Below are 20,350 nucleotides of genomic sequence, written 5' to 3'. Positions count from 1 at the left end.
ACGCTCTACCACTGCCTGCCCAGAAGCACCAGTCCTCACTGCTGGTCCCTGTCTGCCTTGCCATAAAACATGCCTGGCTGTGCTTTTGCAACTTCTGGGAAGAGACAGGATCCCTTTTGTCTCCCCAGGACATTAACTTGTATTTTCATTTGTATAGATTTTGTACTTTCTGTACACGCAATCAGCTCCCTCCCACTGGAACGCGGCTATTTAAAGTGGTTCAGCGGGTGTGTGGAACGGGCACGGTGCTGCGTGGGTTCCGCCAGCCGCGCCCTGCCGGTAGCCCCCAGGGGAGCCAGGGTGCCGTAAGCTCCTACCTGCCTGCCCCCTGCACTGGCACTTGAGCGCTCCCGGCTCCCTGGCCAGGCAGATTTCCCTGCTGTTCATCAGCCGGCAGTGCGGAATTCCTGCCCTGCTGTTCGCCCGCGCAGCTCGTCCCCGCGTCCCAAAGGTGTGCTCGCACCTGTGCAGCCGTGGCAGCGCACACACCCAGCCCTGTGTGTGCACAGCCGGCGCCTGCACGTTGGCAGTTCGCTACCCCCCTTGCATCCCCCCCTTCTCCGGGCTATATGTGGCATTTCGAAGCTCTGACAATCTGCTTCCAAATGTTTTCCATATTTGTTCAGCCTCCTTGGTTCAAATACCAGGAACAACTCAGCCGGCACAAAGCGAAGCTTTGGGGAGCACAAAACTCACTCCCCCATCGGCGTGCGCGCACACACTCGCACGTGAAAGCCTAAAGTCTGTCGGCATGGGAAAGGAGGAGAAGAAAGCCCAGCACAGCACGTCCCCGAATAACCAGAGCCAGACAGGGAAGGCACCCGGAGAGGAGAAAAGCACCGGCTCGACGCAGGAGTCCACGATGAAGAAGAAGAAGAAGAAGCAGAAGAAAGCCAAGGGGGATCCTAAAACTGGCCAGGAGGAGGAATCCCACACTTGTTGTGGCTGCCGTTTCCCGCTGCTGTTTGCGTTGCTGCAGCTGGCGTTAGGCACCTCTGTAACAGTGCTGGGCTTCCTTATGGCAGGCATCAGTTCCTCTCTGCTAGTCAGAGACACTCCATATTGGGCTGGGATAATTGTAAGCATAAAGTCTGTTTCTCCATAAAGTGCCTTTGCCAGCATTAATGCAAGCTGCATGACGCTCCACTTTAGACTAACCAACTGCATGCACAACACCATTTGAGTTATGCTAACTATAAATATTCCTGGGATTAAGTGTCTGGCTATACTTTCCCAAGGAAAACTGCTCCTGCAGAATAACACAGCTTTTCGTATTCTTCCCTGCAATGCCCAACAGACCTGAAATAAAATACAGGGTTGCTGTTCACTGGATGTATGTGTTAGCTTGTACTTCGCAGTGAACTCCTGCCTGATGATGCTGAAAAAACAATGTTAACATCTTCCGCTGCCTACCCTCTTTGCCCACCAAACCATAACCCTCAGGTTTTGGAAGTGAGAGCATAACTCTGTAACTTGCAACTTTTAGCTGGGCGAGGAGAGCAATGGCTGTCCCGGAGCTTCCTCATTGTGCTGTGCTGGAGAACCGCTGGGATTTAACCCTCTTCCTGCTACTGCTCCTGGCTGCACGTGGCCATGGGGAAGGGGATGGCACTGGTGGATGTGGCAGGGAAAGGGAGCCCGTCCCAGGGCCTGCTGGTGGCTCCTGCCAAGTCACTTTGGAGTGACACGCCAGCCTCACCGCGTGGGCTGGGGAGACTGGGCAGAGGGCCGCGTCCTGCTGGGTGTAAATCAGAGGCATCCCTGCTGGGGGAGCCTGGGTTGTCCCCAGCAGCAGCCACCCCTGCAGAGTGGGGACAAGGTGTGTGGTGCCATCCGTGGTGTGACTCTGCTGGCTGTGGGTTTGGGGACGTGAGGTTTGCCTGTGGAGAGACGGGGTCAGTGATTATGAGCCTGGGATAGGCCATGGATATAACTGAGCATGCAGGTTTCTTCGTGGGCAGCAGCTTTCAGGAAAATATATCCTGAAAATATGCCCTGATGTGTTAGCAGTTCTGGGTGTCATCAGACTGTAAGAATTCCCAGCAAATAAATTCATGTTTAGGTACTTAGAGAAAAGATTTCTCAAAGTGCTGAACAGCTATGGGAGCATCTCCTGTAAATGTAATTCCTTGTTAGAAGATTATCTGGGCATCTGAACTGATTGAGGTTTGCTGTGTCAATCCTACTGGGCAACCCTTCAGAAGGTGGAAGGGTCAGGGCCTGAGATCCCAAAGGAAGAGCTCCTCTGACTCATCTCTTCATGTTTCTCTTCTGACTGAAGAGGTATCCAAGAGTTTAGTGGTGTTTTGTGGGGCAAGAGCCTGCCCTTGCTTGGAAGGAGAACTTCCTCCTGGGAAGTTTTGGCTGTTGCAAATCAGGGGGGAGTACATATGATAAAATAGCAACATGTGGCATGTTCACTCCTGGTGTTTATTTTGAGGATTCTGGAGGTCAGATTATGTCTTTTCCAGACAGCACTGTTGCTATCTCAGGTTGGAAATAGCTTTTTCACTAGAAAAAACCGGGGAAAGAGTTAGCTGGACTGAACCAATGCACAGTCAGGGATATGAGAAAAGCCATGGAAGCAGCCCCCGGCCCATGTGAATGTCATCAGTGCCCAAGCAGCATCCGTCTGAGACATCCACAAATGGCTGGTCTCCCCTGGGGAGGCCGGAAACCCCACCAAAGTCACTGCTTTCTGAAAACAGAGCTCTAACCCCTGTTGCTTTTAGCAGCAGCTGCCAGCAGTAGTGACATTTAGATGCCCACACAAGTCAAAGCTCAGTAACTTACAGAGCTCCCCCCTGAAAATCAGGAATAATTCTCCATGTGTGTGTCCCTGAGCTAATTCCCGACTCGGCGCAAGAGACTCGGCTCTCAGCTGTGGTTGGTCATCATGTTTTGCACTCACCAGCCAGGATTACCCCTGGGAAAACATTTCCTGGGACTGTGTGCTGGCTGTGGGAGCCAGGGCTATGTTTTGGTTCTTGTTCCAGGTGCCCTGGCTGTGGGGAAGACCAGTGCAGGCTGTGGCTGCAGGAGGGGCCCCGTGGGGAAGGGTGAATGCAGCTATGCTCTGGGTTAGATGGTGACTCTCACCTGGAGGACTCTGGTGAGAAGCTGAGTCATCAGGACACTCAAGTGTGGTTTGATTCCTCCCTGGCTCAAAATGGCTTTTGGTGCCCCCCGTTTACCCTCAGGGTGATGACAGGGGCTGTCTGCTGGGGGCACGTGGCCAGGCAGGCTCCTGGGCAACCACACTGCTCTCCTGCACCCACAGCCCGAAGCAGAAAGGAAGGAGGGGTCTGGCACCAGGTGAGAGGGAAGGGAAAATGAAACCGGTGCTAGAAAGGAGAGGCTGAAGTGGTGGGGCAGCCCCAGAGCTCCCAGCAGCAGAGCCTGTGTGCAGCACTGGCTGTGGTACCACAAGAGCTGTGCAAAGCACATCTGAGGGTCAAAATGCAGGAGGTACCACACAGTGCTGCATTTACTTAGTCTCTGTGCTGTGTAGTCCCCATGGGGTGGACTTGGTGCGCACTGGGACATCAGGTGGAGATGGCCAGGAGCTGTTGAGCTGGAAATTCCAGGTATGCAGTCCCAGGATACTGCTGGTGAGCTGTGGTGAGGACTGTGCCAAGGACTGGCCTCTGGAGAGCTGGGGAAAACTGGTCCATGAAGGAGAACCTTTGGCTAGGTCCTGCATGTGGCTGGATGTCCTGTGGACTGGCTCTTGGGCTGCATGGAAGGTGTTAGATAGGGGATGGATGACCCATGTCCCACTCGAGAATGAACCTTGTGGCAGAAAGTGACTTCCCAAAACTCTTATATTCACACAGAAATGAGCAACAGGACAGAAAGATGTGGTGTAAAATACCAGAGCATATTTGTTTTAGTAGCATCCCACTCAAGTGCTCTTTTTAAAGGACTTGATTAGTATTCTGAATCAAGAACTTTAAAAATCTATTATGAGACCTTTTTAGCAACATTAGATATAATGGGTGAAGCTCATTCCTGGTGTTACTCCTTTGGAATTACACCAGGCTGGATTTGACCCCACAGCTGTTAATGCAGGATGACAGAAAAATGAAGGAAAATTGCTAATGTGTTAAATAGACCCTGACTGATTGAAAGCCAGTTTTTTTCTTCTTTATTAGTGGCAAAATGGTGACACCATTCCTTGCTGAAAATCAAGTGCTTCAGTGCATTACCATGAATGGAAAGGAGCTGTTTTTAGAGGAGCAGCCAGTGTAAAACACTAGCAAGGAAAACCAGGCAAGGCAGTCTGGATCAAATGGGTTCAAAACCTGACTGTGTAGGTTTCTGAGGCTGGAGCAGGCCAGTGACTGGGTTCACCATCCTGGGGAATAAATGTGGCCAGTGATCCTCTGACAGAGAGTGGAGGAGGGCTCCCTCCCCAGAGCACTGGCCCTTCCCTTCCTGCAGAAGGAAACTATGCAACTTGCATTGCACCAAGACCATTTCACCATGAAAACCAGTTAAAACCCAGTTAAAACCAAAATGCATTTAGTCTGAATTGTGTGGGGCATTGGTCAGAAACCAAAGGAAAGTTTTATGGACAGAAACCACGGAGCCTGAGTGATTTACCACTTCTGCTTTGGCTTCAGCAACATATTCCCTGTAAAAAGCCTCTGCCCCATTGCTAAGGACAGGCAGATAAATGCTGTTAAAAGCAGTCAGGGTGGCATTTGTTTCAGCTGCCTGGAGCCACTTACAATGAAGGTGCCCAGGTCTGAAGCAGTTGCCCGTGAGACCTGTCCTGAGCTCCCCAAACTGCAGGCTGGACTCCCTGGCAGTCTCTTCCTTCTTGCTGCTTTGCAGGAGTTTGGACAAACTCTTCACAAGCCCACTCATGAGTGCAGGGCTTTATTTTTTTCCTGTGTCTTGCCACTGGCTCAGTGCATAGCTTTGGGCAAGTTACTTAACCTTGCTAAGACTTTGTTATTTCCCCTGTAAAGTGGGGTTAATAGTGGCCATCCGTCACCCCTTGCTTTGAGATCCTGGGATGAAAAGTGTTGCAGAGACAGTAGATATTAATGGTATCCTTTTCATTCTTTTTCATTAGCTTGTGGCCTTTTGACACCCAGAAGAAGTAACGATGTATTTCTCCTTGAAAAACCTACTTTAGATTATTTCCACTGCGATCAAAAGTGGAGAGTATCAGAGTTTGCATGGGCAGGCTCCCTTTTCAGCCCTGTTTTGCAGACTCAGGCAGTTAAGAAAGTTACAGAAGTGCTCATCAGAAATGATTATCCAGGGTGTTTATTATTTCTGTCAGGAAGTTATTTTAAATGTATATGTATAGATGTTCATAAAATTAGGACTTTAAAAAACATTTTTAAAAATCTGATTCGCGAGCAGCTCAAGGCAGCAACTATGGCTCCAGCAAAAAGCATCCCAAAAATCTGCCATGGGCTGAGCCCCCAGCCCAGAAGCTCTGACACATCTCCCTGCTCCAGCCCTTCTCCCTCTCCCCAGGTGCTTCCCCAGGCCAGAGGGTCCCTGAGCTTTACTCAAGGGGTGACCATGACTTGTGGCTTTCTGGCATCAGTGCTCAAGCATTGGCTTCTCTGCCCTGGTGGAGGTGAGGGTGATGTGGGGCTGCGTGGTGCAAAAGGCAGGCAGACTTTTAACTGAAAAAGCAGCTTAATCAACCTTCATTTACCTGGAGTCACAAATGTTTATGTCTCTATAACTTTTGCTTGCTTTTAGGGAAACCATTTTCAGTTTTTAATAGAAGGTGACTCTTAAAACCTGGGGCCATCAAAGCAGCCAGTGGAAATTGCAGCCATGCAGGCATCCATATTTTTTTATACAGGCTAGCTTCAATTAGCCATGGGCAAACATCAAAAGGTTTGAGGGAGGACTGCCTTGAAGAAGAGGCCAGTGCTCATTTAGAGCCATGTGTAGCACTAGAGCAGGACTCTTCAGAGCCCTCTGCCATTAAATCTCATCCTCTTCCAAGAGTAACTAGGCATTCATTAACTGAAATCCACACTTCTGTGTTGCTCAGGTATAGAGTGGAAAACTTTGATGGGAAGAAATGTTCAAACATTCTGAAGGAATGGTTTGAGAAGCTAACTGCACACCTGAGGTGTGTCTGATACTTGGCCAGGGGCTGCTCTAATCCTGGACCCCTTTGTGGCTTAGCTCACGGTTTAACTGCAGAACTTCTGGCTGGAATTTGTGCAAAAATCCTGGATAAAATTTGGAGAGGGATACCAAACGGGTTTCCCCAGCCCAAGTAGCCTCATGACTATGGAGATGGTGGCTTTCTGTAGCTTCATAGTCACGGACACACCTCAAACCACGAGTGGTGTTCACGACTACTCTCAGCCATGCTGCACTTCTCAGGCTGAAAATCACTGCTGGCTCTGTGAATGGTTAATTTTATTTAATTTTTTGACTCCTCAGGCATTTGTTCAGCCAAGACTCTATTTCTGGTTTAACAGCAGCAACGGACTGCTGCTGCAGCTCCTGGCTGTGTAAGTGATTGTAGCCTTTGCTGGGGGAATTAAATCTTACCTTAGCACAAGTGATGAGCAACTGACCTAAACAGCAAAGATTGTTATGGAAAAAAATAGCATTTCATTTGATTGTGGATGTTCTTGCAGGGTTTTGATGACTTTATAGGATTTAAGAGAAAGTTGTAGACCTGCCATAGTGTGTTACTGCATGGCTCGAAGGGACCTGTAGCAAAGACATCATTATTTTATTCCATAGGTGGGGCATGGGCAGTTATTGTGGGGTTTATGGCTGTTAAAAGAATGATTTCCTAGATGATGGCCTTTGCCTGCAACCATAATATACATTTGTAATTATTATTATGATTATTATTATTATAGCTATTATTTCTGGAAGTAATTTATATGCAACTAAACTGTCCTTAAATTTAACAAGAAGTCTATAAGGGGTAAAAAAAGTTAGGCCACTGTACCTCTGTGTTGCAGACTGGCTTCTTTTACATGTGGCACTGAGACCCAGGCTGACCTGAGGCTGATGAAAGCTGGCAGTGAAAGCTGCCTGCAGCACCCACTTACATCACAGCTTCCTCAAACCTCGTAAAGCAAATTAACTTCAGTGCTGCTGTCTGCAACCACCTGTAGAGATGTCCGGCACCAGAGGTGATCCAGGTTTATAATGGCAAAGCCAACAGGGACAGTTTCTTTCCTGAATCAAAATCTCTGTCCAGTGGGAGTGTTAGATTTGGTAGATGAAATGGCTTCTCCAAAGGTGTAGACAGGAGCTAAGCCTTGCCATATCTGATAAGGTGGGAGAACTGTCGAGCCAAGTATCACCTCTGAGGGAGAGCCAGAAACTCCAGAGATAGCTACAAGAGATCATTCTTTACCTGTGTCCCTAAAACCAGAAAGATCCCCAGTGTCTCCAAGGGAGCAACTACAAAATAACTTGTCCATGAAGGAAATGTCTTCCTAATTCTATTAACTGCAATTTTTCTCCTGAAGTTTGAGTTTAAATTCTTATTAAATAGGAAGAGTCCTCCTGTGGATCTCAACAGTGCTCTGTGGCACTGCAAGGTGTACCTGGGAGAGGTTTTGTCCTGCAGTGTGTTTGCTTTCTGCCCCTAAAAATTATGGCAGGAGGTTCTCTCTAACAAAGCCCCTGCATAAAGAGCAGATGAGCTATACTGTGTCTTTGTGAGTGTTTGCAGCATTTGCCTTGTGATGTGGCACAGACCCAATGCTCCTTAGAGCCAGGTTTTTGTCTCCCACCTTCATTTCTTGGTGGATGTTCCCAACCCTCCTGCTTTACCAGCCTCAGGCACCAAGGTTTTCAAGATGCTCTGGGTAGGAGGTAGTTCGCTAGAGAAAAGCACCTATTCTACATTTGGGCTAAAATTGTAGCAATAACAAAAGGAAAACCAGTTTCACAGGCATACAGGGGAGAGATGGAGACAGATTAGAGCAATCTGTGGTTTTGAAATCTGTCGGAATAAAGCAAACCACATGAATATGTCAGCGTGCAAAGATAATGAGTGCAAACCACAGCGGAAATTTGTGCTCTACATGTTCATATTTCCCCTAATTACACACAACACACAACCTTCCCCATCCCTGCCACGTGGTGTCCTTGTGCTGCTCGCACACCTTGTGCTGAATCCTTGCAGGAGCAGATGGGATAACATGGCAACAGGCTCCTGCCCTCTTTGGGGTGGGAGCAAGCTGGAAACTTTCTCCTCCTATTTTGATTGTGGCTTAAAAAACCAATAATTCTTAAGTCATTTTTCAACCCTGAGGTGTTCCTGCCCAATGGAAGGAATGTCTACTGCTTCCCCCAAAAACGAAATAGTATTAAAAATTTTGTACAGCCTAAATATTTAAGTTTTTCAGACAGTGTTAGTAAACAGCTGTTCCCCTGGGTTGTGAACTGAGGGGATTTCACAGGGTATGCCTTAAGCAAAATGAAATCTTTACCTTTCCTAAATATTTCTGTACCACATATGGGTCTTTTTCTAGACAGCGCTTTCCAAAATTAAATTCTTCCCTTGGATAACCTTTCACGTCACTACCTATTCAGCAAGGGGTGTGTTAGTCCATATGGAAATTTTGAAGTAGGATCTTGAAATAAACCCGAGTTGAAATATGCACAGAAATGCGGATTCCTGGATTTCTCGGTAACAGCTGACCAGAGCTGATCTAATTAAGTGCCATCCTGCAGGTCTCACAGAATCTGTTTTATTTGTGTAACAAATGCACATCGATTGGTGGCAAGCACGTGCTGAAGCGGGTTCAATTGCATTTTGTGTCGTGTGCTGAGTCAATAAGGCATGGGAAATGTGTGCTTTGTGCTGGGATGTGGCAGTGGCTGTTGCAGCACCGGGATGCAGGATTACCTAATGCTACTTAGCAATCAGCACCAACAGCACCTGTAAGGTGCCTGCAGCTGCTTTAGTTACTAAAAGTCTTCTAAAAAATACTTACCAGAGGATTTTTATAGTTACTCTGTTACACTTCACAGGTGTAATTTAAAGCTGATCTATTAATAATGTATAAAATAGCAGCATAGAGCTGTTTCCTATATAAACGTTCTGCGCTTTGGTTTCCTCCAAGGAGTGAATTTAACTTTAAAGAGCTGAAATGTTAAACATATGTGGGTCATAATTCTCAGCCACGTTATTTTTTACTGCCACTTAAAAAAATATACATCTCTGGTCAAAAAAAAAAGTTACTGTATCGTTATAAAAGAAATACTTAAGCTTTCCAAAGTATCCTGGCCAAGCCTTGCCGGAATCCTGACCCAGTGTAATCTTTTATAAGTACCTCTCTACAAATGTTCCTCTTCAAGTGTCCCTGAGTATATTATTTAAAGCCCAAAGGACCTTTAGAAAGCATGTGCAGGAATGGAGCTCCTTTGAACTGATAGCCCTTTGTATGGGAAGCTTTCTGAAGAGGGAGGTCTGATCCTGCCACGTGTGAAGCCAGCAGGAGTTTGGCAAAAGTTGTCCAAGGCACTTGGTGGCAGAGAGAAAATTCCAGCATTGATCTCTGCCCTTGGAAATGAATGCAGCTCTGTCGGCCTTCTGTGGTTAAATGGAAGGGGAAGGAGGGAGTGGCAACAGTCCCATGATGTCTCATGGCAGTCACCTGGAGGCAAATCTGGCTCTCAGTCCATGCAAGTATAAGTGCCCATTAGTGTAGCTGAAGCAAAGCAAATATGACTTATTGCTCATAACAAGATCCTTCAGCACCAGATCCTGAAAATACTCAGGCCCAGCTTTGGTGTGAGAAGCCACTATGATTTGTCATGAATTCTGGGGATATGATGATATGATAGTGTATTTAAGCAATTTTTTTTTTTTTTTTAGTTCTTGCTGCAGGTTCTTTCCTTCAGCCATTATGGCACTGGGGGAGTTTATCATTTGGATATTATCAGCAATAGGATCTCTTAAGATTTAAGTTTTATGGGCATGTTAATTGAATTAAAAGATTAATATACAGTGCAAGGGACCAAGTGCACTGAAGGACCCTTGACAGGAAAGGTTGTTTTTTCCCCAGACAACCCTGTCAGCTATGGCTGCCAACAATAAAAAGAAAGAAACAAATAAATTGGAGGCCGTGTGTAAGTCACAGGACCAGAATATAAATACACATGACATGGAAAGGAGTAAATAATACTGACACATTCTTTAGAAATGTTCTCGGGCAATACTTCCTATTCATGTCCCACTGAAGTGATGTGAAATAAAACTTCATGGGGAAGAGTGTTACTAATCACCCAGGTTCTTGAGGGACACAGCTCTGTGTGTGTTGGGAGGCACTTTTCCTTTGCAGGGCTGCTGTCCTGGGCCTTACACCAGCAATGTGAAAAAAGTTTGATAGTTTCTGCAGTGGGTCATAAAAGGAACGTGTTTATCCACTGCTGCCTAAAAGGACAGCTGTGCACCTTTCACTGCAGGTCAAGCTCCCTGTGGAGCTGAAAATCTGGATGTGAGCAGCACTTCCAGGGCATGCAGGTGGGCATGGGGCTGTGATGGAGCCCCACACTCCTGCAGCATCTCCATGGCATAGCCCCACCTTGGCAAAGGCAGCTTACACATGGCTCTGGCCAAAGAGGGCAAATCCCACTGCTCTGGGAAAGCAGAAAGCCTCAAATTAATGACAACTCTTCCAAACTCCAGAAGTAAAATGGAAGGGGTTAATAAAATATAGAATCTTGCTGTAGTCACTGAGAATTGAATAGCTGACATGCTCCTAGCAGGGAGGCCAAAACTTGCTCCTGGCCCTGCGTGTAGAGAGGACCTCTGACAGGACAGTGGCTGATCTCATCCAAAGTCCCCACTAAGGCTCATCCCACCTAAAATGGCTTTTAAAGGTGTGGTTTGAAGGCTCATTTAAAAGCATGTGCATGCCATCAACTCACCTGTTCTTCCAAGGCAGCTCAAACATGCACGGATTCTTCCAAATACAGCTCCAGCTGCCAACAGCCTCTCACATGCCCAGATCCAGCCCCACAGGGAGCCCTCACCTGGTGCCTGGGTACCCATCTCCTCCCTCCAGGGGATGATCTGCCAAAAAGCAGCAGTCTGCTGCTCCTGAGTCCTCTTGTGAGGTTTGCTTGCTGGTCCTCCAAGAAGTGGGAGAGGAGGGCACTTGCCTGGAGTGCACAGGCACAGTGTGGGGACACACTGTTTTCTAAACACAAAAAAGCAGATCACATTTATTGGGCTAGGTCCTCAGAGCAGGATCTCCCCTTCTCACCTGGCTGAAAAATGCCTGCCTTGTGAGTACCTGCTCCAGCAGATAGAGACATAATTAATAATAAAGATGGCTAAATGAATAATCAAGTGTGCAAATACTTTTCCATTACTGTTAACCTTCAGCAATTACTGCCACAGGACTAAAACACAGTTTCAGACTGCAGGGAAGATGGATATCTTCCTTAGTAAGGTGCCCAGTCCAGAAGAGGGTAAAAGCTTTTGCTATAAACTCTGCTGCTTCTTACCCGGTGGCAGCCATGGTTTAATGATTTACAACTTGCACAGGTGACACAAAAACCCTGTCAGCACCCAGAGCTACATAGGATTCTCTTTGGGCTTGCAAGCCCAACTTCAGAAGCCTTTTCCTCTTTCTGGATAGTTGTATGGGCAAAAACTCAACACACATCTTGGGGTCTGTTGCTGTGCTGTGTCTTTGATGACTTTGCTTCCACACTGCTTCTTGAGTTATGGTCCTGCTAACACAGAAAGGTGTCTTGGCTTGGGGTAAAGAAAAAAAAAAGGTATTTTTGTGTTTTGTAGGGTTTTTTTAACCTTGATGCATTTTACATCTCTTCGCTTGCAGGTCTGCGTGGTGTCCTTAGTGGGATTTGTTATGCTTTGTATTTCGTACCAACCCGATGAGAAGACATGTGTGCAGTTCACAGTGAAGGTACCTCAACATTTTTTAAACTTTTTTTTTTTTTTTTTTGCTTCTCATGTCATTAAATATAATCAGAGAAGTTGATACAGGGGGTGTTTTTAAGACCACAGGAAAAGAAGTGAAAATACACCTGAAATGCAGGAATGGTCTTCTGTTACTTTTCGGGCAGCCAAGGAAGAAACTGTATCCTATAAAGGGAAAACTCTAATAATGTTTCAAATCAGAACAAGATACCATTTTATTCACCATGTTTTAGGAATATAGATAAAGCTGGAATAATCTGGGAAGTGTTCAGAGAGTTTAAGTAGATTAAGTGGAGATAGTGAGTAAGGTAAGAAGTAGGATGGCATAAAATGAGTCCACTTAAACCAAGTTTTAATATTTAGTGGGAAAGTACTAGGAAGGCATGGGGATATGCATTCTCCCACAAAGCAAATTCCCATCTGAGCATTTTAGGAACTGCACCATACCCCACCTCTCTCTCTAAAACTGCTTTGCTGACTCTGGTGAGAAACTAGAAGAGCAAGGCTGAGAGCACTTGGTTTAAACACCATTTTTCCTGGGCTATTTTTCCTTATTATTGTAATTTTCAGGGCCCTTAATATTTTGCAGCCACATAATAACCGAGAAAAATACCGACGCAAGCAGCACAAAATAACCATGATTATTAACTGAAAAAGGCAGAAGGAAACAAAATGCAAGGAGCAGCCTTTCAAAACCTGGCATCCATCCTCCCTTAGAAATTAGACCCCGGTGTGTCTTTCTCGAGCTTCTCCCGTAGTTTAAGAAAGAAAGGGAGAAGAACAATTGTGCCTGCCCTGTGACTGCCTCTACATTGTCCCCCCGTCACCTTTACGCCCCCAAGGAAGGTTACTGGGCTGGGCGGGGGCTGCCACGCCAGGCTTTTTACTGCCTGCCCCGCAGCATTAAATTGAATTTGGCATCCCGGCAGGAAGGGAGTCATCCCTCGTGTTGGGAACGGCATGTCGGGCTGGGCAGCTCAGATGTCTCTGCCACCCTCGGCGACACCACCCACCCTGACAGTACGGAATGTGAGCCATCGTTCCCTGTAAGAAAATAGACCTTTTGGAATTGCTCCCGAGGTGATGTCAAATGGGCCATTCCTCGTCACCTGGCAGAATTAGAGCTAAAATCTCCCTGGTTCAGTCAATAGCCCATGGACTGTTGCTTACCCAAGGCACCCTCCTCCCCAAAATCCCCCTTCCCAGCATTTCCTATTGCAGCATGCCACAGAACTCCATCATTCCCAGGCTGTTCACCTCCCCTGTCCCTTGTCCCTTCTGGGAGCTGTTATCCCACAGTTTGGGATAACAGGACAAATGGCCTCTGGCTGCAGGGCTTGTACCTCTTTTAACAACATAGGAGCTAAAACTCTCCTCCAGGGCTTTGATCACATAGGACTCATCTACATCTCCAGTATCACTTCTTAAATCTTCGAATTTCAGTTAAAAGCTGTCTCTGAACTAAAAACGAGCATTAGCTACGACAAGGCTGAGGATGCAATATTACAGTCCTGAGACAGATTGTTCAGTGGGTTGTTCTTTTCTCCTTGAGGGCCCGATGCTTCATCAAACACTGCAGTTGGGTTCAGCCCAATCTGCTCCGACTGTCCTTGCGGGGTCTGGATCCCTGGCCCAGGTCCAGCCCTCACCCTGGTGGCTGGTTCCCACCAGCCACGCATCTTCCTACAGCAAAATCTTGGCTGAGCTTCCCTGGAGTGCATTAAGCACTCCAAGTTCCCTTGCACAACCCAAGGATCACTGTGACAGGAGGACTACACACATACACACACAGAGGCCTGGGGGATTTGGGTCAACCCCCAAGGTGACCCTCTGACCACTGCGAGTGACTCCCTTGGCGTGGAAGACAGGAGGAGACCTGTACAGTCCTCTCTGCCTTCATCCCTCTCAGCAGCTGCTTCTTTCATTTTGCAGTTGCATGAGCCTTGGATCCTGTTAAAGAAGGAGGTGTGAGAACTGCTTTCGGCAGAAGTCCCTTCCCGAGACTGCTGTGGGTACCCACAGCACGCCATGTGTCCCTGAGAAAGGGAGACCACCCAGAGGGAGGGCGGCTGTGCCCTTCAGGGGGGACAGCAACAGCGAGTGCCACACAGGAAAATCTTGAGCCATCCTGTGGGTTCCCTGGGCTGTGTGCTGCCATTTGACAGATCACTCACTGTGGTCCTCCCCAGGGCACCCCCAGGGTAGCGACACCCTCTGCTCCCACACGCCCAGCCCACGCTGTGACACACCATGGTTCCTCTTCCCTGCAGGGGCTCGTGCCTGAGCCACCACCGCCCTCAGAAAGGGTCTCCTGACCCACCTCTGCAAACCCCTCTGCTTTCACCTCTGATAACTATGAGGAGCCTTTTCCATGAGGAACTTAATCCATCTTCCTGTTATTTATTTTAATTTAGTCACAGAGGAAAAGTATTGCCAGTAAATATTGCTAAAATGTCTCTTCCTCATATGAGGAACACAAAGGAGGATGAGCTGCCATGCTCTGACCTCACTGCACACTGTCTCTCCCCACTTCCCTTTTCTCCTTCCATTTAAGCAGCAGCTGCAGTGCCTATCTCTCTGAAGCTGTTAAAAAACAGTTTTCCAGCAGCAAGTCCTGGTTCCTGGGCAGAGCCCACCACGCAGTTGTATTTGTGATGCTGAAGTTGCCTCCAGGTCTGGCATGTGATTAATCTGCTGATGGGATCTCAGCACTCACTGTCTCGTGCTCCCTCAGAGGCAGTGCTTGCATTTGCCTCACCTTTGACATTTGGAAACGTGTTCATTTCCAGCAGCTCGCAGAGAGATTCCTCTGCAAACATCTTGTGGGAATAATAAGCTTTTAGAAAATTGCCCTGTGTACCCCATGCATCTGCCTTCGCCTCCAAGGATTACCATAAGAGCTGCCTGTGTATTCAGATTCTGAGATTTCCTTCCTTTTAGGAACACAACAGACAAATTCTCCCTAACTGTACCTGGAGCATGGATTAGGCCATGGATTTCATGCTGTTGTGGCCTGACTTTGGATAGAAGTTGGCAGCTAAATAGAATATCTGCCAAGGGAGAATCAGGCACATGGTGTAGTCTTGGCTTAGTATCTCATCTGTTAGGGAGGCCTGATTCTGTCTTCTGCTGGGCTGAATCCAGGGACTTCCACCAGGACTTCTACATCACAGAACAGCCAACATTTGTCCATTTTCTTTTTCCCCATCAAACACATTTGCACCATCTTTTAAAACAATGCCATTGGCTTATGAATTACCACATCTTGGTTTGGAGGGGGTCCATCAGTCAGCAGCACTCCATCTTCTGTGTGCTTTATATGAGGACGTGGCCCCATTTTCCGGTTTCACCTTTCCCATGGACCCTTCCCTTGAAAGCTGCGGGGGCAAAGTAATTGCATTTAATAAGAGCCACCCTCATTTTGAAGCATTTGGTTTAAGGCTGCAGGAGAAGTCATTAAATTTAATAGTAGCCAAGTCTCTAAGATCTTTTGGTAAGAATTTGGTGACATGAGGGGGGAAATGTATATAGTGCTTCAAGACCTGCAATAATCCCAAATATCTTTTTTTTTTCCAAGCTGGCAACCAAACAGAAGATTGATTCACACTGTAGATATAAGACAAATACACCAGGAGTGTGAATTTTATCAGGACATACATACTTGGAGTTTCAAGGTCATAAAAAATGCTTTTATATTGACATTTTGCTTGCAGTATTGAGGTTAAGAGAGAGAGAGAGAGAGAAGCTGCTGTTTAAAATAACAGATTCCCAACCATGCCATGTGTCTGACAGATAAGATGCCAAGGAAAATAAATGTTTTTATGGTGCTGAACAGAACCAAAAAATGCAATTTTGCCTAAACACAGAACATGATTTTAATATACATTCACACATATTTTGTATGCAGCGCAGCACCTGCCAGTTCCACCTATCAAAAGCAAAGGGAAGTCCATATGTGCTGGTATCCAAAGCTCTCAGGTGCATCCCGGAGTGTCAAAGGCTCTGACTTGCTGCCAGTTTCCATGTGTTTGTGGAGGTGGACTCTGCAGAGCTACCCGTGATAAAAGCCATGCTATTTTTAAGCTGCCACTGTTGTGAGGAGCAGTGGAGGTGATGAGCAGACCCTTGTCCTTCTCACACTGTAGCACTGGGAAAAGAAAGGTGCTTGCTGCTCTTTCACGCCTGTGAAAGACTTCCCCATGTTTATGGGACAGGTTTTGGGAGCAGACTGAGCACAGCACACACTTTTTGGTGGAGATCTGCATTCCCATTCCACAGTGGGGCCTGGGAAGCAAACAGCCTGGCTGCACCCACAAAGCCACAAGCGGGAGATCAGCCACCCCACTGCCTGATTTGCAAGTATAAATCAGATTTGTTTGGGCATGCAAACCGAGAGCCGGGAATAACACACGAGCAAAGTCTCAAAAACACCTTCAGCTCAGCACAGCCTGGGGTGAGATGGCAGCCTGAGGCTCAGACTGCTCAGCTCTGCTTGGAGGCACTCATTTGTCTCAGCTGATGACCGTGAGTCCTGCCAATGCAGGTACAACTGGAGAGGAAATTACTCCCTCCCTCTCTATAAAGCTTCTTGATGTATAGACACACCAATTTCTTGGTGCTCTCACCAGGCCTCAAAATTGCAAGGCAGTACTCATATAAAACCATGAAAGGCAAGTTCTTGAGATGACTTGCTGAACTTCCCATCATAAGGAGCCTTGCAGTTGTTGAAGCACCCCATCTCCAGGTAGTACGTTGAGGGTAAGCAATCCATGCAAAGTACACATGCATGCATTCCCTGCGTGTTCCTCACTCTCTACTCAGCTGGAAAAATGAGGTTTATGTTTTGGCTTTTTTTCCTTTCTTTCAGCTGCTGTATTTTCTCCTGAGTGCCCTGGCTCTGGTTGCCTGTGTTTTGGCAGTGGCTTTTGCTGCACACCATTACTTGCAGCTGACAAAGTTCACCTGCGGCACCATCCTGGAGTCCTGCCAGTGCAAACTGGACACTGAAGACCCCCTCAGCCGGACCTTTGTGTACCAGGACGCGGCCGACTGTGGCAGCCTGACCAGCATGCTCAGCCTGTACCTCCTTCTGCAGATGGCTCTCAACCTGGTGGCAGCCCTGGTGTGCCTCCTGACGTGCTTCGTGGTGTGGAAGCACCGATACCAGGTCTTCTACGTGGGCGTTCGCTTCCAGCCTCTCACGGCTGCTGAAGGCCACACGCAGCAAGTGTAGGGTCTGGGCTGGCAGGGGGTTGTGGCCAGGGATGGACACTGCCACCGCAGGCACCGCGGAGGGATGGGCGCTTGGAAGGTTTTTGACGAGGAAAAACGCTCACACGGCTTTAATGAATCTGGTTTTCAATCATTTTAAGAGCATTTAGTACGGCTGCTCTTGAGAAAAGGCCTCTTGTGAGATTAGCTAGAGGTCACAGAGTCCTAAAGATGCAGCTGTACAGATGCTCCCCAAAGAGGATCTTTAATAGCCACAGATAAAATCACTAGGAACTCATCTGCAGGGCTACAGGCATTACAAAATAGGGTCCATTTCCCTCTTGCCTTCAGAGAAGCTATGCCAATTTCTGCCAGATAAGGATCTGGTCCCAACTGCTTAATTATATCTACGGGAACATGCTTCAGGAGTATATCATATCTTGGAGCTCTGGGTGTAATCCACACTAACCTGATGGGAATTTAACATTCAGGAAAGTAATGAGGGCGGTCAAGACCTCTCCCAATGCAGATGGAGACTAACACCAAAGTGAATATATTGATGGCTGCCGTATAAAACATACATATAACTTTTCAGAGTGATTAATGATATAGGCTACCTAACCCAATTACTAATAAACAGGTATGAGTGAGTTCACTGGAGGTACTTTGGTGGGCCCTGCTTGAGACTCCAGGCAGATTTCTGAAGTTTGGGAGAAAAGATCAGTTTAAGGAACCTTGAGTTGCACTCCCAAAGTGGAGGGACCCTAAATCACTAGTCATGTTGAAAACTATGTCCATACTGCTCTAATTGCAGGCTGACAAACCCAGATTTTAGCCAGTTCCACCAATTATACTCCAAGCACAAAAGGCCAAATGCATTTTTGGTTTAACTCCTCTGAAGACAATCAGCCTTACACACCAGCAGTGGAGTTGGGCCAACAGCCCTGAAAGATATATCCCTGCAACAATGAATGTTTTTAAAATGGGGTGGAGGGAGGGAAACAAGAAGAGACTGCCAGTCTCCCAAAGACACCTTTGATAATGATGAGGGCAACAGAATAATGATTTCTTAATGAGCATGGAAAAAAAAGTATATTCAAGCAGTGCTTTTTCACCCTGAAAGGGAAGCTCTAGAAGTGCTTTACATCTTAGTAGCCTTATACCGAGACAACTATGTTGATTTGTCCCTTGAACTGCCATTTCCACTTGCACAGCATGGACATCTAAATTTAGGAGCAATTCCTAACTGGCAGCATTGTGCACTGCCTCCTGATCTGTATCTGTGCAAGAGCAAGGCAGCTGGTGCTCACACCCTGCCATGACGAGGGATTTCCCGATCCCAGCCAGAACAGGGATGTCTCTGAGGTGGGGTGGAGCAATCACATGCCAGAAAAATTGTGCCATAATCATTAGCTAGGAGGAAGCAAATGAAATTTATATAATGCTTCAAAGAAAAAGAAAAAAAACAACTTTCTGCAGCAAAAAGAGCCACCAGGAAGTCAAAAACTCAGTCTGGCAAAAACCTAGTTGTCTAAGGAGCTCTAATCCTACCAAAAAACTGCCTTCCATGTGGTGATCACACATCATCCAGGGGTTAGACCATCAAGCCTCCAGGGTCAGAAGATCACAGTGTAGCAACGTCTCCTGTGGCCCACCTAGAACACTGCTGGATGTATGGGCTGTAGTTTAAGTCATGGAAAGTGCCTCTGGAGTAGACATAGCATCACCAAGGTGCTCTCTGCCAAGCCACAAAGCGAGGAGCTGCAGAAGATGAGGGGTTTTCAGATCTGCTTCCGAATGGCCTTTTTTATTGCACCTAAAAGTAACAACCGCTCATAAGCCTGGCTGCAGGGCACATTTGCAATGGTGCCCGTGTCACCACCCATCCAAAGACCTCAGCTGGCCTCCCAGGCACTGCTGTGGCAAGCTGAGACAGGAGAGGAGCGGGGAGGGCCTGCTGGTGCTGTCAGACTCATCCTTGAGGCCATCCATGTGAGATCTGGCAGGAACCGACCCATCTCCCACAGCTCTGGTGGAACACTCTGCCAGCAGCACTCACAGACCTGTGCCAGGGCCATCCTGCCTGGAGATGGGCACACAGGGGTGCCTCTCCCCTGTGGTGTACGCAGGTTTGTCCCCCATCCCACACACGCCTCCAGCCGTGCTCTCTGTGAAAGCTCAGGGCAGAGGATGTACCTTCCTCCTACCTGCATGGCCCTCAGTGCTCCTGGCCCTCCCTCCAGCCAAAACTGTGGGATCCTCTCTCCACACAGAAGATAACAAGAAGCAGGAAAGGGATCAAAGGGAGCCTGAATGACAGCTGAGCTTTGGGGTCTCCTCCCACCCTCACCACTGCACTGATAGCTGGCACAACAAGAGGAAGGCTCTGCTGGCAGAGCAGGGCATGTTCCCCCCTTGCCCATCCCAAATGTGCCTGTTGTTCAGAGGACAGCTTGGTGTGCAGCACTCCAACCCTGGCCCAGTGGCATTTCCACCAGAGCTGCCCTTTGTCTCCATAATCCTCTGACCTCTGCCTCACCCACATGTTTTCACTCCCTGTCTCCCATCAGCTCCCAAGTGCTGGGCTCCCAGAGGCTGTTGGATGGGGCTGGGCTGGTGGTGCCTGGCCTCTGCCTGCTCACCCCTGGGCTGAGATTTGCTGGGGCTGCTCTGGAGCACGGCAGATGCAGCGGGGATGATCACAGAGCTGCTGTAAATGCCTTCGGCGTGTCGGCAGGGAGGAGAAGGGAGGTCTGCATAACAGAGCCTGCTCCACTTAACAAGCTGTGCACCTCCATATCAGCTCACTCTCCACTTCCAGCCACGAATCCGGTTTGCTAATCAGCACAATGCAGCTTAACCCTTTGCTCTGGAAGAAAGCAAAATTCATCATATATTCTGTTGGTGGTTTAAATGCTTAATGAATAAATATGGGGCATTTTGATCTAGCAAAGATGAACTTCTTTATTTCCTTTTCATATACCTCAAGAGCATAAAATCAAAACACGAGAGATGGAGAAACAGACACAGAAGGTTTAGGAACTGGTTTCCCCCTGGGTATGGTTTTACAATGTGTACTTTGCTTGGATTAAGAGTTTTGGAAAGTATTAATTAAAGGATTTTCACCTACCACAGCATATCCAGACACCTCCCAGCTTTTTCCCAGTGTCAGAGTCCACGTGGACTGCACCAGGAGAAAGACTGGGACTAAAAGGCTTG

General features: G+C 47.5%; 1 protein-coding gene across 1 annotated transcript; it reads left to right on the top strand.

The window, feature by feature from the left end:
• The first annotated feature begins 640 nt into the window (after positions 1-640).
• On the top strand, positions 641-20,084 carry SSPN (sarcospan). Its single transcript, XM_082280925.1, has 3 exons — positions 641-1,078; positions 11,820-11,906; positions 16,788-20,084. The coding sequence occupies exons 1-3, from the start codon at positions 752-754 to the stop codon at positions 17,151-17,153; spliced, it is 780 nt and encodes a 259-aa protein (XP_082137051.1). The 5' UTR covers positions 641-751; the 3' UTR covers positions 17,154-20,084.
• Positions 20,085-20,350: the final 266 nt, after the last annotated feature.

Source organism: Coloeus monedula (assembly GCF_965178545.1).
Source record: "Coloeus monedula genome assembly, chromosome: 4".
NCBI classification, from domain to species: domain Eukaryota; kingdom Metazoa; phylum Chordata; class Aves; order Passeriformes; family Corvidae; genus Coloeus; species Coloeus monedula.
Note: the sequence above shows the minus strand (reverse complement) of the source record. Positions and strands in the feature narration are given on the sequence as shown.

Excerpts from the sequence above, each read along its gene's own strand:
- SSPN (XM_082280925.1), top strand. The coding sequence starts at position 752 with ATGGGAAAGGAGGAGAAGAAAGCCCAGCACAGCACGTCCCCGAATAAC. Across the intron at positions 1,079-11,819 it reads CATATTGGGCTGGGATAATT|GTCTGCGTGGTGTCCTTAGT; the intron begins GTAAGCATAAAG and ends CTTCGCTTGCAG. Across the intron at positions 11,907-16,787 it reads GTGTGCAGTTCACAGTGAAG|CTGCTGTATTTTCTCCTGAG; the intron begins GTACCTCAACAT and ends CCTTTCTTTCAG.